This window comes from Ammospiza caudacuta, chromosome 1 (assembly GCF_027887145.1).
Source record: "Ammospiza caudacuta isolate bAmmCau1 chromosome 1, bAmmCau1.pri, whole genome shotgun sequence".
In the NCBI taxonomy this organism is placed as follows: Eukaryota; Metazoa; Chordata; class Aves; order Passeriformes; family Passerellidae; genus Ammospiza; species Ammospiza caudacuta.
In genome coordinates, this window is record NC_080593.1 from 10035310 (window position 1) to 10062149 (window position 26840).

At 37.1% G+C, this 26840-nt stretch overlaps 1 protein-coding gene across 2 annotated transcripts in view; it reads right to left on the reverse strand.

Moving 5' to 3' along the window:
• PTPRN2 (protein tyrosine phosphatase receptor type N2) overlaps positions 1 to 26840 on the reverse strand; it is a 634110-nt gene that overhangs the window by 393761 nt on the left and 213509 nt on the right. For both annotated transcript variants that reach the window (XM_058803508.1, XM_058803499.1), the window contains exons 4-5: positions 17070 to 17187; positions 12123 to 12285 (exon numbers count right to left, since the gene is read on the reverse strand). In XM_058803508.1, the coding sequence (XP_058659491.1) occupies positions 12123 to 12285; positions 17070 to 17187 (281 nt within the window). The remainder of the gene's footprint in view (positions 1 to 12122; positions 12286 to 17069; positions 17188 to 26840) is intronic.

The following is a 26840-nucleotide window of genomic DNA, read 5'->3' on the forward strand; positions in this document are numbered from 1 at the left end:
GCTTGTCAAATTAAAAATGTCATTTTTAAAGGAACATCAAGCAAGTAAAGCAATTTTTTTGCATATATTAAGTACTTTGTTCTATTTTAAATGAAATATTTTCCACTAAATTAAATCTTTAATAAATATATAATCTGACACTGTGGCAAAACAATGTTTAAATTGTTTTTTAATTAAATTATTATTTTCAGGGAAAAGACCACAGCAAATTAAACAACGATGTTAAAAACATGTCAATCAAGCTCAAACTACATTTTTACTGAAAAAGTGCTGGGGAATAAAAAGTGGAAAGGTGGGTTTGCAGTACAGTTTTCTATTTTCAGTTTCTATTCTCATGGAAACACCAGATGGACATTCTTTTTACTATCACTTAATCCTAGGGACATTTTTGCTATGATCGCAACCTGAAGGCAGGTCTTTTAATTTTTTAACAAACCAGATCCATTCTCCTAAATAATTTCAAAAATAATTTTTCTTCAGTTCTTGCTAAAATACAACTTTGAACTGAGAGGTTTACTTATATCCAGAATAATTCCAGTTAGATTGTTTATGATTAAATGAGGCTACATCCCATCCTGTATGTGTGCTGCAGGATGGGTCCTGCTTCTCAGCTGTGTTTTCTTGGTTAAACTGTCACACAAACTCCATCACAATATGGCAACCTTAGGACAGGGACTACTTCAGCACTCACTGCTATAAATTATTGTGAATCACTGGTGTCCCTGTGCACTTATGACACAATGATTTAGGACAGAGGGAGCTGCAAAATACAGAGGGAGTGAAGACACTATACACTCCAGGTGCAGCAATTAGAAGGATTCAGACAGAAAAATCATTATTTATGTATTTGCTAATGTACTTTTTAAAACCAAAATAAGATTGATAAACTCCTCCAGAGATGAAGAATTACTTTTAGATTTTATCTAGGTCCTAATTTCTGGACAATAATTTTGCTTTCCATCTGAACATTTTTATTTCTTCTGATGACAGCCAGTGGATTTTACAACACATGTTCATACCCATTTCTTTCCAAGAGGGTTTTCTTCCCCTTAAGAAATGATTGAAGAGATTAATTTCATGATTCCATATCATGATTTAAATAGAATTATGGTATAGGCAATTTTATTACAGAGACAAAAGGCACTTTGGCCACTTTGGCTTGTGACCTACTAAGGCAAGGCTTTGGATTTCTGCAGTTGGTCTTTAACACAGAAATGTGCTTTGTGAAAGCCAAGAAATTGGGCTGCAGTGAAGCAGCGTCAAAAAATACAGAGCTAGAGATCAAGCAGCTTTGTGTATGAAATATTTCAATGTCCCCTGGGAACTGTATCAAACAGCAGCAGTGCAGCTCTGGTTCAGTGCTCCAGCTGCAGGGTAGGCATTGCTCTGATCAGCTCCAAGGGGGAGCCAGTTGTCAAAATGCAAGTTGAACACTGTTTACATGCTTAATAGCAAAGCCTAAATGTGAAAAACTTCCAGTCAGATGCATTTATCTCCCTATTTGAACGGGTCTTTGCCTGGGGTAATTAACTCTCTAATGATACTGACTCCAGAGTGAGGAAAGCTGCAGAGGATGACACAAAGCAGCCCAGGACACCCCGAGCAGTTCACTGAGAATTCACATAAGCTGCCATCTGCCTTCCCCACTCCTGTTCTCTCTGCCTTGTAGCCTTCCAGAGGATCTCCTGGGCTCAAGGGAAGGAAGAACAGGGAGTGGGGAAAGGGAGAAATGCAACAGGGGGAAAAGGACATTCCCCATTCAGCCATGGAAAGACAAGAAATCACTCAATCCAGCTTGATAACTGCACCCCAGTTTGGATTATGTCCTATATTCAGCTCTCTATTTTGCCTCTTAAGCTTTACTAGTAAGTGTTAGAGGGGAAGAAACTGCTGGGCACTCCCAAACCATGTGCAAGATAGGGTTAGGAGATGTGGGCTGGCTTTTGATGAGCTATTTAACAAGTCCAAGTACCCTTTAGCATGAACAGATCAGTGATTTACTGTTCTTGCAGACAAGGAGCACATCAACAAGGAAAAGACCACCAACCCACCAAGTGATCATGCACAAATTGGATTTAAGTGTGTGCCCATCCTGGGCTCAGAGCCACACCCGTGTCAGGAAGGGGCAGCCTCTCAGCAGCTTGACAGGTCACACTTTGGGCAGTAAGGGATGAAATATTAACAGTTCTAATTAAAGCAGAGCACTGGTAGCTCAGCTGTCTTCACTGAAGCAGCAGCCCTTCTGATGTAGTTTACTCTGACTTTAATTAAAGGGGTCTCACAGCTGTATGGCAATCTCCCACCTGCAGGAGAAAAAAATCCCCTTCCTTGCTGTTCCTATCTCAAACAAAACACCAGAAGTACATGCGACATGCAAGATAAAATTCAAGTAAAATTGCAGCACTGATAAATATAATCCTAAACTATGGGTTTGTCTAAGTGGTATGGGGAAAAAAAATTAATTTTTACAGAAAAATATAGAAGAAAAATATCAGTAATATGTAATTTAGAATCCAGAGACAATTTACATCTCAAGTTATTAATAACAATTGCAGAGCACTGTGATTATCTCATTTGAAGTGGGTTTTGTAAAACCCACTCCTGAACATGGACATTGCTAGTTTGATTAATGTCAAAGTTAAATGGCATAGTCCATGTTCAGTGAAAAGAATGTAAATTTCCATATTGGTGCCTTTGGAGAATCTTCTGACATTATGGGGAAGCAGAGGGAAACATAAAGCTGGAATTTTTTGAAAGAAAATACATTTCTGGATTGATTACACATGACTCATATGACTGTCAGTAATAGAACAAAAAAACCCCACCCCAAACAAACATTAAGTGAAATGCACAAGAATAAAGAATGCACTAGTTATCATATAGATGGTTTGTACTGAGAAGGGTTGAAATACAAGCCCTGGTTGCTATGAGGAACATTTCATTTTTTTAATAAGTAAAATACTGTTCAATTATCTCATGTCACTGATACAAAGCCTTTGAAAAGTACTCTGAATTGATAAACCCCTCAGTTTAAAAAAATCTTATTTCTCCATCTGCACAGGATTTCCCTCTCCTTCACCACCTTTCAAATAAGCTATCTCAATAATTCACACATTACAGAAAATCCACACACACTAATCTTTCTGAAGATGGAATTGTTAGGGCAATGTCTTGTATGGTTTAGGTATGTAAGTACCTGACATTTTCTGCATGAGAATTCACAGAAGGGCACACTAAATTACATTATGCAGACACACTATGCAAAAGTCTATGAACAACATGTTTTATTTAAAAAAATACTAATTAAAAGAGTTGTGCAGGAGTAGATACATAAAACATAATGCTCTTCAATTTATCCACTAAAGGGCAGATTGACTTGAGTGTTTTGCCCATGTGCAGAAAGAATGGAATCAAATTGATAACAAAATACTTCCTTTCTTGCACATAAATTTACTAAATCTAGAAGGCATATAGAGCTAACAAAAATCCTTTCGAAATGCATAATGAAGAAATCTTCTGCCCTCAATTTAATTTATGTTTTTCTGTTTGATGCATTTGAGGTATTAACCCATGTTTGCTACCACCTAAATTTGGTTGAAGCATGATTCCACCTACAACTCTTATTTACTTTGCCTATTTGAGATATTGACATTCTGATCTCTGAAATTAGAAGATAAAACCACAACAAACACTGGAAGGCCCATCTTTATGGTGGGATAATATAACATTTTCCAAAGACTACCAGAAATGAAATTACCTCAGAGCTTAACTCACTGTGTGGATTGAGAGAAGTTTAGGTTTTTGTACCAGACACAGTCTAGATGCTCTGTGACTCACCCAAACTTGCCTCATGCAAACTCACTCACATGGGAGCTACCTGTACTCATGTGAACCCCCAAAATAAACACCAGCACAAGGGCCACCGCCTGATTGCTGAATCAAAGGGAAGCCTGGGAATTTGTACTGCTCAATTCACCTTTAAATTGACAGAAATCCACCCAACAATGAAACCTGAGTGCCAAACGGGTGTCATGGAGTGGATGGAGCATGAAAGTCCCTGGGGTAGGGCTGAGCAGGCAGCACAGCTTTGTCCCCAGAGCATCACAGCTAAAGCGGCAAGTCCTGTGACAACAAAGCCTTCATTCTTGCAGCTGGTGAGCTGCTGTGCCCACACAGTGCTGTCCTGTCAGGATATCTCAGCAGCTCCCAGCCATGTTCAGGCTGAAAGGGAGGAACTCCCTTGACAATTCTGCGTGCTGTAGATGTGACCTTACATACTCTGCACCAAATCCAGTGGCAGCTTTATCCGAAAATAATAACTACAGCCAATAAACATTTTCAATTGTCTGAGTAATAATAAAGCAAAGGCTTTTTCTACCAGCTGCTAATGACCTTTTCACTAACTATAATATTATAATGCTAGAATATTATAATATTCAAGAATTTGGGAAACTAATTCAGAATCCAGAAACTGGAAAAGAGGCCCAACCAGTACTTCCTGCAGTGATGGGACAACATCAGGCCATGGCCTTTCCACAGATTCACAGCTTTAAGGCAACAGGCAACACTACAGTCATCTCACTCGACCTACTGTTTCATTGATAATTTTCTGTAACTATCTTCTATTTTCTTTCTGAAAAATACAGTAGCTTTGAAACCTTTTAAGAACTACATCAGAGAAGGTGGCAGAGATTGTTAATTAACATCCTGTACTTCAGAGTGTCAAAAACTAGATCAAGCAAAAGGAGACTTCAGAGTCTGCTTTGATGGAAACTATTCATGACTTTACTTCCTAATCCTTCTTGTGAAACCACAGTGCAACAGGACTGTCCAGAATCTGACTCTACAGCATTCAATAATCTCTACTGCTTTAATTTCAGTTGATTTCAGAATTTCAGAGATTTGGCTTCCACTCTTAAACAAAAAAACTTCAAAAAAGAAAAAAGGGGGAAAAAAAAGAAAAGAAAGGACAATACACTGGATTCTTTTATGTATAAGTTACTACTTAATAAAATAGCTTTTTAGTTTCAGATGTTCCCAGCCATTCCTGATCTCCTTTGGAATGATCATATCCACTTGCTTACCCTTCAGCTATCTACAAGAGAGTCTCCCTACAGGGATAGTTTTTATCATCATGAAAACTGCGTTCAGTTTCCAAGAATAACTGCTGTTTTTTCTCCTTCTTTCTGACACATCTCCATCCTATGTGTCAAAACGTTTTCTTTGGTGTAGAAGGAGTTCTGGGCGGTCTTTCCTCAGCATTCATGATTGGGTCATCATAAACAAAAAAGGTCAGTTTTACACATTGAAATATTTCTACACATAAAGGATAAAATACCTGGGAAAAAGAAAGGGTGGATGACCCCCAATAACCTGATGGATGTCAAGGGGCCCCTGCCCTGGCTCCATCCAGGCCATCACAGTGAGCCATCAGCCATCATGTCCAGGAGTGGCACCCACCAGATGATTGATGGAAAAAGCTCTCTGGATCACCCTGCAAAATGAAAGGGGCTAACATCTGCAGGGGTGAGGGACTCCTTAAGGGATGCAGGACTCCTTCTGGGTGCCATCTTGTCATTGCCCAAGGCACACTATGAGATGTTTAGGAACAAGGAACAGTCTGGAATGGCAGCATGTAACCAGCTGACCAATACACGTGTCTGACCATGTCTCATGTCTTCCCTGTCTTCTCAACAAACTCCATTTCTAATAATTCTCCTGGGTGGGAAGCTCTGTTCTGTACCTTGTGTCCTGTGGCGCTTCCTGGCAGTAGCTGCTCCACTTGGCAACTGCCTGGACATGGGGACGCAAGACTTGGGGCATCTTTACCTCTGCCAGGCCATTGCACTCAGGAGCTCCCTGACACCACCAGCAGAGACCAAAGAGTGACAGTGAAGCCACAGTGATGGTAGAAATTGTGCAGCCTGGTGACCAGTGCTGACAGATCTACCAGGGTGTATCAGCCTCCCTTGCCCGAGAACATTTTGCTCATATGCCAATAAGTCTGTTACTCAAGGTTTCAGTGAATGATGTTTAAACACATTTTCTGTAGGCATATGCTGGTATATTGAACTATCTCATTATCTAAAGATGAATTTCATAGAAACATGATGATCTTCATCTGCCAAAAGTTGAGCACATTAACACCAATTCAATATATTTATAACTCCTCCAACACGTGAATCTGGAAAATACTTTTATCCTAAGAAATGCAAGTGAATAGAGATCTGCAGGATTGATGTCCACAACATTGCTTTACAGCCCCATTAAAAGCAACTTTCCATTTGCTGGACAACTGCTTGAGGTCAGCTGAGGTCTTTTTCCACACTAAAAATAAAGAAATTGTTGTTCCACTGTCCTGAAATGTCTACACCAACATGCTCACACAGGGGTAGATAAAGTAAGTTTACATTTCTGTGAGCTCTACCCTCCCATTTGATAATTATAATGGAAAAAAAAATAGAATGCACTTGAAAATTTGTATCAGCTCCATCATCTTCTATTTACTAATTACAATACACTGAAGTAAATATTTGGAAGACAAACAGTAAACTTGCAGGAAAAATCACAGAAATGAACTCCAAACACATGGTATTTGGAAAAAAAAAGAGTTGATTTTGAAAGGAAAGGTCTGAAAAAGAACTAAATCTTATTATCCAGTGAGTATTTGAGATTTTAAAAATATCAATCTATGTTTCATCTGGGAATTACTAGAAATTAATTAACTGCCCTTTTAAATAAGACTCCAGACTAGACACAGATCATTTATAATAACATTTCTATGGCACTTGCATCTTCTAATAATTGAAAAAATAATTAATCCTTTCCAGATACCTGTGTGATAAGGGAAATGGTGGTTTCTATGTTAGATGTTGAAATTCTGTCATTATATTCTGCATAAACTGATGGGTTGAGGGTAAAAGTACATGTTGGATCTAAGACTTGAGTAGGATACTAGCACTAGAATGCTCCCTTGCTAAATTATTTGTTTAAAAAACAAATCACAAGTCACATTAGATCACCAGACTGTGTACACATGCCACACACAATATGATTGCAATTTTACTAGGCTTTGTAGCCATGATTCTATTTGAGCTTTAAATGTGTCCTTCCAGAAAAAATTGCAATCTACACCAGATTCCTGCAGAACAGCCAAGAGGATGGAAATTGCAGCATTTCATTTTATATACTTAAATTAAAACAGATGAATCACAACTTGAAAACTCTTTTCCCCTCCATTGATCATGGAATGAGTTTAGGCTGATGTGCACCAATACAGACATCTTTATATGGTCAAATGATTTCTGCTCCAGTGCTTATGGGGCTTTGTTTGTTGGGTTTGGGGGTTGTTTTGGTTTGGTTTTGGATTTTGTGGGGTTTCTCATTGGTTAGTTTGGGGTTTATTTGTGTACATGTTTGCTGGCCTTTTTAAGGAGGATTTATTGTTTCTATTTTTCTATAAAGAGCCATGAAGAGGAGAATGATCTGAAAGATGAAATACTTTTCTGGGATCTGAGGCTTAGCTTTTAGTTTATGCTTTACCAAAAAATTATTGCATGACCTCAGAAAATCTGTCTTACCTGTCTGTGAAGCAGGGGCATTAACTCTTCCATACTTTGTCATGGCTGCAGGTAAATGAATACACCAATGCTTGGGAAATGCTCAGATATCATTGCATAAGTATGCCAATGAAGAAGGCAATTCAGTAGCTTCAAGGACACATTCCTTTATCAATTATTCCAGAAATATTTTTATGAAAGTGTTCAAGGAGAACTGAATTACATTTTTATATATAGTCTCTTATATATGAAATATTAAATTTTACCTTTATACAAATAGAGTTTAAATGTATACACTGCAGGGAGCTTTTTTACATTTTGTCAAAATTTTGATGAACTTCTTTCAGTCCTGTATTTAAATCAATGTTAGATAAACAAAGGTGCTGCTTTTTTGAATTAAATTTCAAGGTTAAAATGTGCAATGTATTTTCTTTCTAGTTAATCACAGTAATAATTATTTGCAGATAAGCTCAAAGTACATCTTTCAGCACTCGTGCACTCAGATTTTCTAAAATTAAAAATAATTATTTTAAATAATTATCACACATCTTAGTTCTTTTGGTGATGAATTACAAAGATTCAAACAACTGATTTTTTTAGGCCAGCAAATATATGAATTTTTAGTTTATATAATTGATATGATTTTTACTTGCAGCTTCTCCCCTTTCAGCGCCATTGCACTGCTGAGCCACGACTCTCTGGCATTAACCTGTCCCTTCACCTCCTTGTTTTGCCTCTCATAATTCTGAAAAGGCCTTTAAATTTATAAGCCCCTTCTTTGATGTAAAGATTCTGAGGTTTTTTTCCCCCAGAAATCTTTGCTTTAAAATTTACATAAATATCTAAGATGTGGAGATTTCTATAATCACAATACCTGCACAAGAAGTCTACCATGAAAATGAATGTAATTAAACACAAAGAAACAGTAACAAGAGAAAGTTAATTAAATTCCCTAATGTATCTGACATAATTTTCTTTCTCCCCCATCCTATCCACAAGGACCTGAATGTCACATTTGTCTGACAAAGATCTTAGCCCAAGGTAGGACCAACCCTATGAAAAAGCAATTCCACGAATCTTCAAGCATGAAGATTCATGAAATCTTCATGAGATTTCTGCAACAGGAAATACAGCCACAGCACAGGTGTGATGGGAACTTCCTAATTCCTGCAGCCTGTCCAGCAGGAAATACATTTGCGTTAGGTTTCAAATAAATTTTTTTTCTGTGATGAGTAAAAAATTTTCTCAGTCAGATGAAAGCAGCACAATTAAAATCTCCCATAACTATTCAAACACAGGCACACAGACCAGCAGCAAAGGCAGCAAGTTCTCCTTTACAGCCTCTGAGCTTTAGCAATACCAGCCATGTGCTGTCTTCCAAATCCAACAAAACCCTGAGCCTCAGTTTCTGTAGGAATGCCAACAGTGCAGTGGGTTTGTCAGGGGTTTGGGTGCTTTGATATGAGAGGAGTTTGTTCCAGCTGCAGTGGGGAAGGACAGGGCAATTCACACGTGATTTGAAGCCTCTGCATTTCTCACCTCTGTAATTAAGATAAACCAATTCTCCTTAAAATATGTGCCTGGCTATTTGCTATTTTCCATACTGCATCCAGATTTGGTAGAAAGGAATCACAAAGACTGATAACTCAGTATTTTGTGAATGGTAAAACTTTCATAAAGCCCTTCCATAAAGTGTGTGTAGGGAAGACTAAAACCAAACATAAAATCCCACTAGCTAATGCTTAAGTAACAAATGCCACCAAGTGCCCATTTCCTGAACAACTCTTTTCAGCTGAACTAAAGTGAAATGCTCTTTACAACTGTAACCTTCAGGAAAGAGACACACCAAATTTCAGATTTTCTATTTATTTCCTGGCAGAGTCACTGTCAGCTGGCTAGATTACAGCCTGCAGTAGTTACTGTCTGTATACTGAGAAATAATTCTAAGTCAGTGATGAACTTCAAGTGCTTCAAAAATCACCCAAAGAAGCTCTTGCAGTATATGGTAGACACCATAGGAATTTTGGTCAATCACATGATTTAAGTTTACTGGTGTTATTTCTGTCACTGTCGTATCAAGCCTCAAGCTGACAGTTGTTTGAGCAAGGGAAATAGGAAAAGAATTATCTGCTTTAAGTTTTGTGATGTTTTATTTTACAATTTTCTGCATAACTGTGTGAGGTGTCTGTTCACTAATTTTGAAGCTCTGTAGTTTTAGTCTGATAATGCAAGTGGAAGAGAGTAGGGCAACTGAAGACTGAAAGTTTGTAAAATATATTAATGTGAATATACAAAATAACACTTTCAGAGTATAAGGAATATTTTAAAACCACTTTATCTTTTATCTTTCTTTGTTTTATATTTGGCCAGAGACCTCTGATGTCAGGCTTGGATCCTGAATCCATGCAGGAAATCTGTCAAGAAGCACTAAATTTCTGCAAGACTCAGCTACATTTCACAGCATGCAAGGTATCAAAGCAACCAAAGCAGTGTTACCTCTCCTGCTTCCCAAAAGCAGGAATGAAGTGACAGAGGTAAATATATACTTGGAAGAAAATTATTTTTAAGAAGGGCAAAGCTCAAAAGCTGCAGTTCTATGTAGGGTGAACTACCTCTGTCTTGTGCTTATTCCAATTAGAAAAGGACAAGAAAGTTTAAAAGATCAGATCTTGCTACAAATATTTAATGTGGGTTTGTAATCTACATATTAAGTAAAAAGATAAGGTACCAATATTTTGTGGAAGCTTGCAATTAAAGTGCACTAGGTAGCTATCTCCAATTTCAAGTGGCACAACCATGTCAGAGGCAGCTCATTCAGTTACTTTTCTGCCTTCTCTTTTCCAATTTTCAAATTTTATGAGTTTTTTTCTGCTTCTTGGAGCAGCAAAAATTCTGTTTTTGTCTCTTGTTTAATTGCTAATTCACTAACAAAACAATGAATCCAGATAAAAATACTATGTCCCTCTGGCTTTTTCAAGAAGAGCAGTTGCGTTTTATTTGCTTAGGATAGGGAAATATCTCCAGGATCAGTTAAAATTCATGGCTGATCCCTAGTTTTAAAAATAATTTTCCTTTTTTTCTTCTTTTTTTTTTTGACTTTCAATTATAGGTAACACATCTGACTCAGTGTCTGTTGTTTCAAAATGCTCCTTAGTAAATAGAAGTGTACAGTTTGCTCCTCTACGTGCTTCACTTCCAGATTTTCTCCTCTTTATCCCACTCCCCCAGGCTTCAGAGTACCCATCTCCATGGCAACACTCGATAAGGTTGGTGGGTGGTGTTATCACAGCAGGCTTCCCCACAGAAGGTCTCAGCCATATGGATTATTTATGAACTTGCATGACAACACCAGACCCACTGAAATACTTCTTGAGCAAGTTTTTGTTGAAAGCCACTGATTCAAAACAGAGCATCCTCACTGCAGCCAGGAGGGAAGAGAGGAGGAAAAGCAGCACCAAGGTGGTCCCTGGTCCCTCCTCAGAGCTGCCTGAAAGCTCCTCTTGCCCCAGATAGGATTTATGTGCCATAAATCACAGTTAGTATATCTAATAAGTCAGTCAGAATCTGGGAAGTTGTGCTTCTGACAAGAATAACAACCATGACTAAATGGTTGCTACAACTGGTGCTGTTGCCAGGAGCTGTTGCAGATTTGGTGCCCCGAGTTATTCTCTGAACTAAACAAAAGCAGTTTGGCTTTGCACTTTGGTTTCTTCACCTGATACTTTTCCTAAAACTTCAGTATATTTTTTGGCAGATTTTGTATTTATACTGAATTCATTGAAATAGCACAGACAATTTCTTGTAAAGGATTTCTGCAACAGCAGCCTAGCTCTTTAAAATCAAAGTGTGCACTCTTTGCTTTTTGAGCAAAAGATATAGGGCCATAAAGGCTGTTGTATGGAACCCCTTTGTGCAATAATTTTAATAAATTTATCAAGTTGCATCTTAGAGTGAGACAGATTTTCTCTAGGAAGAGGGTAAAATACTTTATTTCCCAAATAGGCATGTTTGTAGTTTTTGACATAGTCAATACTCAAAATTTAATGGTTGTGATTTATCTTGCCAGCTATCTGTACATTTATAAAGTATACATATGAACCTTAACTGGTCACAGTAGGATTTCCTTATGATCAATAAGTAGGAAATGTTGAGGCACAATTTATCAGACCCATTATTAAAATCTGCTCAAAGATTTTATGAATTGCACCCTAAGCAACATAAACACCAGCAAGAACTCACACTAGTTCAGCCAGGTTTTTGGAGCATAGTTCAGATGCAGAGTTTCAGATCTGCCAATCAAAATGTTACCGGCTTTATCCCATTCTTCCTTCTTCATCACATGCAATCCATCCCTAATTAGGGTAAAATGCTCCAGATTTGATGAGCTGAAGCATTTACAATGCTGAAGGTGATTAATTTTGAGAAAACTTAGTGCACTTATGATAATAAGTTGGAGGAGGCAGTAGAAAACAATGTCTGCTCTTCAGGCAGAGGGGAAGTTTTAAAAAATGAGAACTCAGAGACCAAAATCACAGAATGTAAGAACCACATTAAAAATACTACCTTGACAGAAGCTTTTTCACTTGTCTTCCTTGGATACAAATTTTTTGATGCAGACTGGGAGAGAATTCTGAGATATTTAAGGTATTGCTGAAGAGACTTGGCCAAGTTCACATTATTTTCCACATCATAATTTCTTTCATCATCTTCATTCTGTCCCAAGGTCCTGCACAGCAAAAGCAAGGAAAAGAAAGTTACCAGCCTGTCCAATGTACAAAGTGGCCAACTAAAAAGGCACTGCACACCACTGTAGTTCAATACATAACAGGAAAGTCACTCAAAAGCTTAGCAACCAGAAAAGTATAGAAAATTCCATGTTTCAGCAAAAGCAGTCAAAAAATCTTGCACTATTAACAATTTATTTCATGCATTTTAGTTAATGATTCTAGAGTAAATCAAATAAAATGTCACATCAAGGCAAAGCCATATTCAAAAGCAAAGAAAATGCCTGTAAAAAGAAAATGCACATGATTAGATTGCACCCCAAAGAAATATGAGATGGTTCTAAGATTTAAAAACTTGCTGAATGATGATGAGATTCAATGCCAATTTGGCCCTGCACCAATGTAAAGAATAGAAGAAAGACTACTAGATATGCAGGAAATAATGGAGCCAGTAAACTCCAGTGAAAAGCTTGAAAAGGGAATAATGAGATGGAACAAATATCTCTTCTGATCTTCTCATGTGCCTGGGATTCACAGAATAGTGGTGTTTCCTGAGTGCTTTAGACAGATTTTGGTGACATTTGCAAAGAAAAGCTAGAAATGAGATTAAATGATGGCAGTGTGGAGGTGTTTATATGGGATTCAGAGTGCTGTGTGCAATGAATCTGAATTATTACCAGCTGTCCTCATCTATCTCAACAACACATAAATGGTGATGATAATTTAAATGTCAGCATCAGTAACTATTTCATTCCTTGTGCAAGAAAGCAGAGAGAAAGTTCCCAGCCCTCTTCCTTCCCTGTGAGTGAAGCTGCTTGAGGGAAATCACCTTTTGGTGTCACCATTTCCTACTCACATGCCCACACACTTCTCCACTGAAGAAGAATTCCAGGTGGAAGAGCTTTACAGCTCAGTGAATGAATTTGACTTTCAACATCTCTGTGCCACTGTAAATAAAATTTTATTCTACCAGCCCACATCTTGGCACTAATGCAGAGGCACAGCCTGAGAGAGCACCATTATATCATTTTCCAAAGCTGGGGATTAATTATATTACTTTAATCAAAAATTAACAGACTTCCTTCCATGCTCACAGTTGAACCAAATGTGTGTCCCTACTAATTTAACACTAATAAATGTAATTAATAATCTAATTTACTGTGGTGGCACTGCAACCAACAGTGCTCACAGGTTTGCTCATTTTGAAACACCAGAAAAATCCCCTATTTCTCCCCAGTGTATAACAGCAGGTTCCCATCAGGGACACAAACTCTGGGAAAAAAGAAGGGTTACTGCACAGAGCACTACAGCAAACCTGATATAATTTACCATCAGTCTTGCTTCCTTCTCATTCTATTTGCATTTTTTCTTATTCCAGAGCTCTACATTCTGCCTTCTGATGGAGTGTGGACATGCAGGTAACATTATCCACCTTCTGTTCAGCTTAAAGCCAGACCAAAATTATTCTGCAGTTTCAGGAAAACCTGGGCACTGTGCTTTCTGCTTCAGTAGAGATGAACTAATCCAAACAGGCTCTCTTCATAGGAAGGATCCCAGTCGCCAACACTCACCTTTCATTCATTGAATAATTCCAACACCTATCTTCTGCTTTCTTCACTAATTTTAAAAGGAAGGGGAAATGAAAAGAAAAAACCAGACCAAATTCTGCCCCAAGGATTTCCACTGGAGCTGAATGGGAACTGAATGCACAGACAAAGGACAGGATTTAAGTTGGCCTTTCAAACCATTATTTACAATATATAGTCACTGTCACTGGTGGTAGAAGCAAAATCTGGGATCTAAGGTTTCTCATTTTTCATATGGAGACAATAATTGCACTCATATTTACACTCCACATTAGATGCAATATTTTATGCTATAAACATTTAAACAATTAAAATGTAAAAGACTACAAAGCTTTAAGTTTCATTTGATGACAACTTTATTGAGATACTATGAATACATCTGAAAGATTTAAAAAAATTTTTTCAGTTCACCACTATATCACCTTGTTAACTCAGGAATGAAAATGCATTAACAAACCAATTATTGCTACTAAATTAAAATATTTCTTTTAAATATGACAAAGTCATGCTGGAAAGTGGATGAAAGACAAATGTATAAAAGCACTTGGTGAGTAGGAGAAATGACTGTCAGTTGAGTTCTTTTTGTGCACTTATTTGGAAGTATTTTCAGTTTTCATTTGTTCTGAAAGATGACTTTGCATACAATGAACTTAAGAGTATAAAGAAAACACCACATATAATTATTTATATACAGAAATAATTATGTATTTCCTACAAACTAGCATTTTAGAAGCTTTTTTTGTGGAAATATCTAAATCACTGCACCTCTGCTATTTCTGGAATGTTCCCAATTAATAGAAACCACACATTTTAGAATAAATTCCTCCCTTTTAAATGCTGAGAGTATCTTATTACTGCCTTAATGATTGTTTTATTACAGAAATAATACTATACCCCATCTCATACATTGAAGTTTGCTGGAAACGTTTGTGGTTTTGCCTAATTGCACCAATGAACACAACTGACATTTATTCCCTCTGTGCAGAGTGGACTTTTTTCCTTTATCTTGAGCCCTCTTTCATGAGAGGGTTTTTTGAAATTTAATAAGGACCCAGGAAATACCACGTACACTCCAGTTAGCCAACAAAGAAAGAACTTTCATCTTGAAATCAAACTCCCAGTTTCAGCATTTTTTTTTGAGATGAAATCCATGTCTTCTGTTTCATCAGATTTTATATGCACTAATTTAGCCTAAGTCAATTTACCTTTCAAGTGTCTGAGTCTATTTTCTTGCTCTCACCAGCTCTGTGGGGATTAATGACTCATTAGTATGACTTCATATTGTCTTATTACACACGTTACCCTTAATAAAAGGTCTTCCTGACATAATGTTTCTTTGATAATTAGATACCTACTCTAAGTTGCTTTTTAAATTATTTAATTATTATCTGATAAGATTTTAGCAAGCACACTGAGCACACTGAACATATAACACACTTGATCAGAATCTACAAGACACCAAATTTCCTACTGTTCTCTGACCTACAAAACACGTTGGAAATGGACAACCAGAAAAATCAATTAGTGCTTTAAACTGTTGGCACATAAGATAATGCTTTCAGAAGCACAGCTTGGTGACTGCAGAAAATCTATCCACAATAGGAACTGCTTTACGTGAACACATTTGAAATTCTGATGTTCTTGAAGTATCAATATACAAAATGTTGCAGTTTTTTCCTAAAACATAGTTAGAGTTAAAAATTATATTCAAAGTTAAAAATTATATATAGTTAAAAATTATAGTCGAAAACTTGTTAAAACCAGGAATTCCTAAAAGTGAGCATTTGCTTTCAATCTAAACCTTAAATAACTGTTTATGTCTTCTTATATTTTTTTATTTTTATATAACTACAAATTGAGAACACTGCAGAACATGGCCTTGATATCATGAAAATCTGGCCTATTTTGTCTTACTCTCATGAATAAAAATTTTAGGTACTCTCTTAAAAAAAATCCCCAGAAGATATTGAAGATCATTTCTGATACCATCTACTGAGAGTAATCCATTCAATACTGACATTTTGTGTATCTAAGCAGTGAAAACATGTTTATGGATTCAACCACATGTTGTTATCACCTTCATGGTAATCTTTAGATCACTATCTTCTTTAGACATTAAGTTTCTACTTTACTGCACTTCTGAATGGTGCTGTGATTTTAAGAAATGCTTTTGAATCAGCAAACATGTGAAATACAGGGTCAAAGTCTCTGAATAAAATAAAAAAAAAAAAAAAAGTGAGGCAAATGCAGTTGAAGACACTGGGAAGTATCAATTACACAGCATTTTATTTCCAGAAAAAAGCAATCTAGAAAAGAAATGGTTCTGCAGTATATAGAAACCATATATTGCAGTACATGAAGATCTGAATTCCAACATCCAATATTTTGCCCATCAAGGCTAGAAGCTCAAATTTATCCCACTATATGAAAGTTTTTTTAACAAAAAGCCCTTTCTTTCAATTTCACTAGTTTTGAGAATGTATTTCTTAAAATCACATAAGAGAAAGCAAAATTTCTAATTTTTAATTGTTTTAAAACTTCATTCTGGGGTTTGTGTGGTTGGGTTGCACTTAAAAGCCTGTAGGACAGAACAGACCAGGTAAGAGTCTCTTTATTTTTGTAACTGTATATGAAGGTGATACAATTGCAGGTTCAACCATATCACTCTACAAAATTACTGATGTGTCTTGCAACCAATTACTGCAAAGTCAACCCTCAATACCTTTCAAGCCATGTCCCAAGACTACCACTAAGAATCTATGGACTGCAATTCAATTATAGATATGTTTTGGAAGAATTTGACTTTGAAAATACAATTAGTCACTCAGAATGTCATTCAATACTTAGTCCAGAATAAAATATCTACTGTAGTTGAGCTTTTATAAGTTTGCCTTTTTGAGCCAGTCATAGGTAGGGATGGTTGAACTGACACTAGATAGGGCATAAATTGAATGAAAGGCATGATGTTTTAAATTCTGACACCTTAAATAATAAGAGAAAGTGTATTTCCTTAACTTGATGATAAACAAAAGAACAAGGTCCAGGGTTTTAATTCATTCTGTCCCCTGAACACCAGTGGACACCTTTACCATACAGACAGTGGCTTTTTAAAAATTTTTAAAATTCTGCTTCTGGGCCAACCTTTCTTATCATTTGCAAACCTTTCCAAAACCCAAGAAAAGCCACTACAGAAGACTTACCTTGCTGTGTCAGATCCTTCAGATGCAAATACATCAGGGCGTCGGCTGTGGATTTTGTGAATGTTTGAGAGTTCCTGACCAATAACATGCTGGGTGTAATCATCTCGCCAGGTAAAACCTGATAAATAATGAAACAAACAAAAATAGAGTGGAAAATAATCACTATTTAACAACTTGGAAGTTTGGCAAAAATGTGCCCCAAATAAACAACATTAAAAAAGAAAAAAGGAAAAAAGAAGCCTCACTTGGTTGGAACCATGAGTGCACTGCAGATTCTTCTCTTCTGTATGAAATTCTGTTAATGAAATTTTGCTAATGAAACTTCCTTGAAATGGAAGGAAGACAGTAAATCATGCAAGGACATTTGGAAAGCCTTTGTTCTTAGCAGAATCTTAGCTAGGTGCAAACCAGTTTTAATAGATAAAAAAGGGTTATTTTGGACAGCTATGGAAATTATCCCACTAGCTGGTGTCTGTTGAAAAGTTGCTTCATGTCCTTCCCATTCACAGCACGCTGCCCCCTCTCTGTTTTCCCCATGAAACATTAAGGTTTCAAACACTGAGGACCAAGGACTGCAAGTTTTAGTATAACACACCTAGAGGTCAATTTAAGTTATATTTAAAAGTTGTAACAAAGAACTTTTTAACTTTAAGGGGTAAGCACAACTATGTAGGCAAATTACAGTGATGACTCGTTAAGTACATGAACTTCCAATCTCTCAATATTACACCTGAAATAATGATATAATCCCAAACATAATTGTTACCTGATTTGTAATGTTACAAATTTTTTACTTTGTTACCTGATTTTTTATGTTACAGTAACACTTTAGAGCATAGAGCTTTCTGATGCAATTCTCTGTAAATATCTAATAACTAAATATCCCACAACTGAAGGGAATCTCTGCTGTTATGCCCTGTGCAGCCCAATACCACAAAATCTCTTAATGAATATTGATAGAAGTTCCAGATATGGTTATCCTGATAATCTCTTCCTGTAAGAAACCACCTAAAGAAAAATCCTCTCTAGCACCAGATGCAGTCAGATCTGGTTGGTAGAAGCAGGAAGGGAAGTTGCTAGAACTTGGCAGGAGCATTTCTGGTTCAGCCCCTATTCTGTGTACAAATTATAAACTTCACCACCATCTGGAGTCAACATGAGGTTTTTTGGTGGAGGCAGACCCTTGGGATGAAGATGAAGCATCCTCGGCCTCAGCAGAACTCAGAACTTGGCCACTTCTCTACCTGGGATGGGTGCTTTATCCATTGGGCTCTTCAGATTTTTCCACTGCATCGAAGTAGAATTATTTATCTATTTACTAAATTCTAGAATTCAAAAAGAAGCCTAGGTAGGACATTTCTCCGTTCTGCCAAAGGAGACAATTCTGAGCGTGCAAATGACTTTAATAAATATCAAATTTTCATCCTAGAGAGGACATACTTAAATAAGTTCACTATATGTTTAGACAGGGCTAAGAAGCATTAAAACTATGGTGCTGCCTTGGATTTAGACAAGATTTGGGGGGGGAATAAAGAAAGGCCCCATTTGAGCATTAGTTAAGTGGGCTGCATCCCAAACTTTTTGTTTTCATTAGTGAAAATAATAATAATAAAAAATTTGAACCAATGTAAGTATGCATGAAGGCTTTAACGAACAAAAAAAGCTTTCTAACATTCCACTTGTGATCCTCCTTTCTCCTTTCCTTAAATAAAAATGTTACTCAAGTTTGTTGAGGAAACACTTCACCTGAAGCCATATTAGATGTTAATGGCTACAGTAAATGACTCTAGACACTCGGGAGGGGAAAGAATATCTGTCTCTCTCTAATCTGGTTTTATTTCTGATTCATCCTTTTCAAATGCAAATATCACCTTTTCAAAGGTGCCATGTAAGAAGATGGATTCAAATAGTTTCAAAAATCTAAATCTAAGGCTGCTCAGAACATGTTTTTATGTGAACACACATAAATGAGTCACCATGCACCTATGATTACTTTGATGCAGTGTAATTAAAATGATTTTTAAAACAAAGTTGAGATATATTCCATACTTATTTATATACGTATATATATATATATATGTTCAACTTTACTTCTCTGTTGTCTAGCACTACACATTTCTGTTTGTTTTATAATCTCATGAAGGAGAAAAAACTAAAATAACTTTCAATTTTAGGAGAATGTGCAACACAGTTCAGCTGGAATACATATATAGTAAAAACATTAGCATAGCCTTAAAACTACTAATTCATGAACCATGAGTCCAAAATTACTACAGTTTTTACTCTCTAAGCCAATACCAACCCTATTAAAGGCTAAAGAATATACAATAAAGAACATAAACTCTGAAGAAAAATACATTTAATTATTCTGAAGAGCTTTTTTCAAATTAAAGCAAGAAGAGTTCATCCATGGTACTTGCATACAAATAAGAAATTAATCTCTGAATTTTGAGAAATGCAGAGTTTTTTGCCAACAAACCCCAATATTTTCAGTAAAATAGCATCCAAAACCATTGAGATGCCTGTTCTCACTAGTCAAGAGAATGGTATGTCTGTTATCTTCAATGCATTTTTTTCCTACTGCTGCACTATTTTAACATCTTTTTCTAATGCATTTCAAACCAGTATAGATGCACTATCATCCTTAATGTTGTAAAAAATGCAACTATGGCACTAAAAAAGAGTAAATAGATGAAAGAAAAACAGACTAGTTGTTATAGAGCTAGAAAGAGCTAGAGTTAAGGAGATATGCCCTCTCAGCTGTATCTCCAGCACTTTTAACTCACTTCAGTGTCAGGACAAGACAAGGATGAAAAACACAAATTTCAACTAATTCAAAAATCCCCTATGCCAGGAATTCAATATTTCTGTCTCTTATGCAACATTCTCAGGAACTGCAGCCTGCCTAAAGTTAACCTCATGCCAATCATTTTCCAGCATTGTTTCACTTTCAAAAAAACATCTCCCACACACTGAGCCGAATAAAACCGCGCATTCAAGATCCATAATGCCAGGCTGACAGCTGCAATCAGAATTAGGGTTGAGAAGGAGCATATGACGCCGTACGGTGATTTCCTGTTCCCTTTGTCCTTTGTCCCTGTGCCGTCACAGCCCCGGCCTGGCCACCCAATTACTGCGATTTGTGTCCAGCGGCTGAGCAGGATCACAGCGGAGCTGGGCAGGGTCACAGCGGAGCCCTTGCGCGCGCGTTACTTCCATGTCACTGCCAGGGAGGGAGGTGGGGGATGCCCAGCTCCTGATTATCCATCCCCCCCGTGGCTGCAAGGCCCAGGCCCTGCTCTCCCAGCCCAAATTCCCACAGAGGGACAATGTCAAGGGAAGAGAAGGAGTCCGGCGGGCACCGGAATGACGCAAACACCGTGACAACAGCAGCGGACACAAAACTGCTCCCAGTCATTGAAGGTCATTGATAGGAGTGAGACCCCACTGTGAAAAACGCCAATCACTTGTTTGTAAAATTTTAGAACTTTAATAGTAATAAAATGGTTATAAAAATAGTAATACAATTAGAGTAATAATAATTTGGACAATCTGTATTAGGACAATATGAGACAATAGAAACAAAGAGTTACAGACGTCCCAGTATTTATTTCTGGGCAGCATAAGCCCAAAAATGACACACATTAACAGAGGATTAACCCTTAAAAACAATAACCTGTTGCGTATTCATACACCTCATACATCATGCATAAATTCCATCCAAACACAGGATTCTGTCTGGTCATCCTCAACTCTTCCTCTTAATCCTCATGGTGTCTCCAATCCTGAGTGAGACAGGAAGAAGTTCATTTCTCCTGATAATGGGGCAATAAGTTCTCTTTCTCTGAAAGATTTAGGTGTCCTGTAACTGCTATCTCAGTGCGAGTCCTTTCTTTAGAAAGTATCCTACATAGCATAGCTCCTATTATAACATTTTGTTATAACCTAAAACTATATTTAACACACTATTTAAGAGAATTAATACAGCATAGCTTTCTAACACAACACATATACTAATAATTTTAATATTTGCTAAAAGCCAATCATAAAACATGCATTTTTCACACCACAAAAAACAGCCATTGGTACAAGCTTTCCCTACATTCTCTACACCATCTTCATTGCTGTCAGCCCAATGTTTAATTTTTCAGAAAATTTAATTGGAACTCCATAATTTAAATGTACATGAAAAGGGAATGCCAGTATAAAGACAGTGAAGACATTAATACCTTTATCAAACCCAACTGGAAGGTCAAATCTAATGGAGGTCATCTGGATATAACACAGTCTTTCATATCATCAGGTATCTCTCCAGGTCTTTTATTTCCACATCACAGTCTATTATTATTATTGTCATTATTATTAGTAGTAGTAGTAGCAGCAGTAGTAATATTATTACCCACAACTACAAAAAAAAAAATTGTTTAGGTCCCCATTATATTCCCATTATTATACATAATGGCTGTGTCACCAGCAAGTACTCTTCTAAGAATTACTAGCTGAAATCAAATCAAAAGCAAGGAGTTTTAATAGTGAAGAAAACAGTTTCAGAGATTCAAAGTGGTGAAGAGGTTAGCTTCTGTCTACAAAACTGAAATAAAAATTATTTTCAAATTCAACATAAAATGTCACTTAACCTGCTTAATTGCCTTTGCTGCTATAGCAGTTACAGAGAATTATTGAAAAATACTTAAAATTCAAATATGTATTTCCTTCCCCCAACTGATCCATTTTTCTCGGCAATTGCATTTTTTGTGTGGTTTTGATTCTGTTTTCCATCTTAGAGAAAGTTGATGTCTCTCCAAATATACCTGACAACATCTTTAATGCACGTAAATTATAACAGCAGCTTCTGAAAACATTTATCTGCTACTTCTCTGTTAAACTTATTCTATTCAGACTCATACAAATTAATTTCCTTCCCTCTGAAGGCCTAAGCAAGAAAAACCAAAAGTTTTTTTTACAATTTGGAGGAGCTCTGGTGCGAATCAGAAGAGCTCAAAATAAGTCCTTTAAAGAAACAACAGTTCTCACTGCCCTGAGATGTGGCTGTTCCAATCTTCCTGCTGCTGCCCCTGACCCTTTTCCTGACCAGCATGGCTGATGTTGAACAGGGCTCTGCAGAAAAGTCCAGCAGAACCTTTGTCTGACTCCTCCAACTCTTGTACCAATCAAAATCTAAAATTATTAGTTCTTCATCAATATATTATCAACAAAATTATTTTCACGTACCAAATTCATTGAAAATGACAGGAGATTATTCTAAATTTGCAGAAACTTATATACAGAAACTTGATTCTTCTTCGTCAGGAAATTCCCCTTTATAAAAGTCCAAAATCCTCAGAATTATTCAGAATTAAAAACAGGATATGCACTATTTCTGAGTTGTGACATTATTTTTTCTCTAGTTTTTGGTAACATTAGGCATTTTGTCCCTATATAGTATATTAAATTTTTTTTTTTCTCTAAGCTACCTTCAACTGCTACTTCATTTCAGCCAGAAAACTCTTAGCTGTAGAGCTCAGAGACTTTCATCCCCCATGCCATGTGTTGCAAATTGTTAATGACTGCTTTAGCTGTCAGAACGTCTGCAGAATTGGGAATGATTTGCTTTCTTCCCTATTTTCACAACAGACAGGTCAGGGTACCTTCTAGACAGCAGCCTTCCTGCAGGCTGCCTTTGCACATTCTCCAGAGGAGCTGCTCTGTTCTCATTCCACACCGCCCCTTTCAGAGCTCAAGGACATACCCAATAATGTGCACCTATTTCAGCTCTGCCTAAGTCAAAATTGCAGATTTAATGCTGAGGTTGCTGTGTACAACAAAATTAAGTCTTTCAATTGCTGTTCCTGTATTTCCTATCTAAGATCCCAGCCAAAAGATAAAATCCTGGCGTTGGCTCTTGAAATAAAACTTCACCGAAAAGCGAATTTGTAATACAACTTGAAATGACAAGTTAATGGCAAAAAGAGAAATAGGGAAGTTAAACCCAGCTCTTACACCACAACCTTTTAATTTTCCCATTTCTTTGTATTGGAATACTCATTTTTAGTGAAAATTTTGACTAAGACATTTTCCACAGAACTGGAAGAAATTCTGCCCAAACACTTTGTATTACACTTCCAGAAAAACTTATTTTAATTAATTTTTTTGCTCTGGTCTGACTTTCTGTTTGCCTTCTAGCGGACAACCAAATCTGGTTCAGAATTTATTTGAAGAAATGACTGGGGGTTATAAGCAGTTACCATAACTCTTGTCCAGTCCATCTCAGCTGGAGCTGTGGTCATCCTCTCCTGAAAGTCCTCCAAATATTTTTTTGTTTCATTCCCTTTTCCACTGCCAGGTACCAGGTTTGCATTGGTGACTTTTTTGCCTTCTTTTGGAGTTTCTAATGAGACCTTTCTTATATGGAAGAATTTCATTTGCTGCACTCAGCAGCAATTCACTCACAGGCAAAGAGCTTCTGTTTGAATGAACAGATGAAAGGGCTGCCTAAGGATTACAGCTTCAACTTTTCATATATTGTTTTATTATACATAAAAGTGATAATCTCCATAGAATTAAATTACAACCATGATCTGCTTACAGTCCTGATTTTAATTTACTCTAAGCAACTCTCCCAGAAGGTAGAGGGAAGGCTTTTCTCTTCAGTTTTTGAAATTTTTTTATTATTTGAAAAAGCCAAATGAGTGCTTCATTTGCCAAGGAGATTATAAAATGCTCTCACAGGACTCAGTATGTAATGTTTCCTTACCTTTATTTCAGCTCTTGCAGACAGCTACAAATAATTGGGTTTCTACAAGAAAAGTTTCTAAGTGTTACATAAGACTTTCCTGCCGCTGGAGCTGATAGCAATAATGGACTAGTATGATAATGCAAAATATATTTCCAAACTTCCACACAGAGCAGGTTACTTTCCAAAGACTACAACAGAATGGATACATGATTCCCAAATCCTTGAGATGAATCCCATGCTATTCACCATGTCATATAAACCTTCCCACAAACTACTGACCCTCAACCCAAAAACATACACAGAAATGCTTTCTAGGAAGGGAGGTTATCTTGCCTTGCTACAACTTCACATTAATGTTCAACTTTAATTTAACTCATGGCCAATCCCATCTTTGACTTGAATAACCTTATGTCCTGCCTGGGCTGTGACATAAAAACAATCAACTCTAATACATGGTGAGAAAAGGTGCACCCCATTTCCTTCTGTCCCTGGACTATGCTCAGACATTTCCTCTGTGCTGTCAGCCCAAGGAGTTTTCATCAACATGAGGAAATATTCACATGCACTAAAAATAGTGACACTAAAATAAAGATGAGATTACTTTCCTTGTTTCACCAAGCTTTGAACCCAAATGCTGTAGCTGGCACTCACACCAAGATGTGTGTAATTATTCCAAATTTAACACAAAAAGGTCTGATGTTATTTTGACACTGCAAAACTCTTTAATACATTAATCCTCTGCAATCTCCTTTTAGAGTAAGAAGTGATGATACTTTTTTCCTGTCAAAATTACCTTCATTTTTCTGTTCCTTTCTCTTTCCATCTTATTATTTCCTTCCAAGATGTCCTACACTACACTTTCATTCAAACTCGAAGTTTTTCTCAAACTCAGGATCTCTTTAAGTATGCATAAATTGGTTGTAATGCTACACTGTACAATGCTAAGAATGGAGATTTTGTCCAAATAGTAGTTATCAATGAATTTAAAACCAGCAGGTTTTCCTTCTCTTTTTTTTTTTTATGCAATTCATTTCATGCTATCAGTAGATGACAGCCTTATTGTCAAAAAAATATAGTTCCTGGGAAAGTGTCTTCAGCCTGGGAATTAAAACATCACCTGTAACAAGGTAAAATTGGTTGAAAATGTACTGGCACTTAAATCAGTACAGAAAATTAAGTGGATATACATGTTACACTTACTCTGGCAAATTCATCTCAGACCTACAGTTCGTCATGTATTTTTAAATGCTTATGAGCAGAACTGTTCTTTCAGCTCCACACAGTGGTTCTCAGCCCTGTTTTATGTAACTGTTGGACTCTCTTTGAAATTTGTGAAAAATCAATTTTGGGCTGTCAGAGCAGAGCTCTCAGCTGCACGTGCAGAGCCAATCCCAGGGGTGCCACCCCAGGCTGGACAGTGAGAGCTGGATCTTCCAGGGCACCTCCACCTTTGGTTTTGAACAAAATTCCCTCTGACCAAAGTCCAGAGCCAATCCCAGGGGTGCCACCCCAGGCTGGACACTGAGGCTGCATCTTCCAGGGCACCTCCACCTCTGGTTTTGAACACAATTCCCTCTGCCCACAGTACAGACAATGCACCAGCAGCACAGAGGGAGGGTTACAGTGAGGCAGAGCAAAGGCTTCTCCAGGACACTCCCAGTCCATCTCATCAGGAAACTCAATACTCCTGAAACCCTTGCCCTAGGAAGGGCCTTGGGTCTGCCACTCACCACGCTCTGTGCTGCATTACGACAAATACAAATTAAAGCAGGTAAAAGGTAATTTGTTTATACTAAAGGACTGGAAGAAACTCTACACAGTTTGTGTAGAACCATATCTTCCATTTTCCACTTTTAAGCCATTTCTCTGAGACTGCAAATTCCTCCTGGAAGAGGCCATATATTGCATACATTTGCAGAGTCTCTTTCTGCAGCAATAACAATAACAATAATTGTTATTGTTGCTATTATTATTAATAAAACCCCAGCAGCTGCAGAAGAGAGGGTTCCCTTAGGAACTTTGTGAGGATCTTGGTGGCTGAAAGCTCAGAGTTTTCCAGGGAACTGAGCTAGCCAAGTCAGTTTGCCTGCAGCAAAGATGAACAATCGGCAGGTCATGCTGTTCCCCAAAATCTGATTAGAGCTCCTCAGGTTTCATTTTGAATTCACCCTGTGTAGAGAAAATACACACACTGCATTTGTGCAACCCTGAAAGGCATTTTCAGCCAGAGGAGTATTTGAATTATTTTCTTTTTTTTTTTTTTTCTTGTGCACATACAATTTTTGGGTATTGATCCTCTAAGCAGCTGCAATGGAGGGTGCAATTACTGTACATTGAATGACAGATAAGTTTTTAATTAAAGCCCTTCTAGTCTTTGCATCTCAGAGCTCTGATTTACATCTCAATTCCAATTAAAAAAATACTGTACCACTTGTAAGCCAAGGTAAAGTGTCTGCCCATATATTAAGCTGTTGTCTATGGGTAAAAATTCTATAATTTGATTATTTCAGCCAACAATGAAAAGGATTTCAGGAGGGAATCTCTGACTGTCATGATTTCCAACATGGTGTTCATTTTCCCTCCCTTCTTTCATGCAGTTAATACCTCAGTAAGCTTTAATAACATTTTTAGACAATTCATATAGTGCTGATTCATGGATTCCCACTGATGCTTTGTCAGCTGCACACACTATTGTTTCTTTACTGCTTTCTGGGTTTGATCTCTCTGAACACTTAAAATATGAGCTGTGACTCAGTTTTACCACAGTATACCACAATGCTGCTAAAAAAGTTTTTTGAAAAAGACTATCAATGAATTAAAATATTTGCACAAGAAGAACTGGCACAAGCTCATCAGATATGAACTTAAAACCCCCTAAAATCTAAGTCTTTATGTGGACAGCATTTGGTGCCATCCATTCATAACACTTCACTCCATTCAAAGAGATTTGTCAGGTTTCTTGCTCACAACTCTAAAGAGCAGCTAGGTTTAAAAGTAATTTACTGGAAACCCTGACATTAACAAAATGCCTCCAA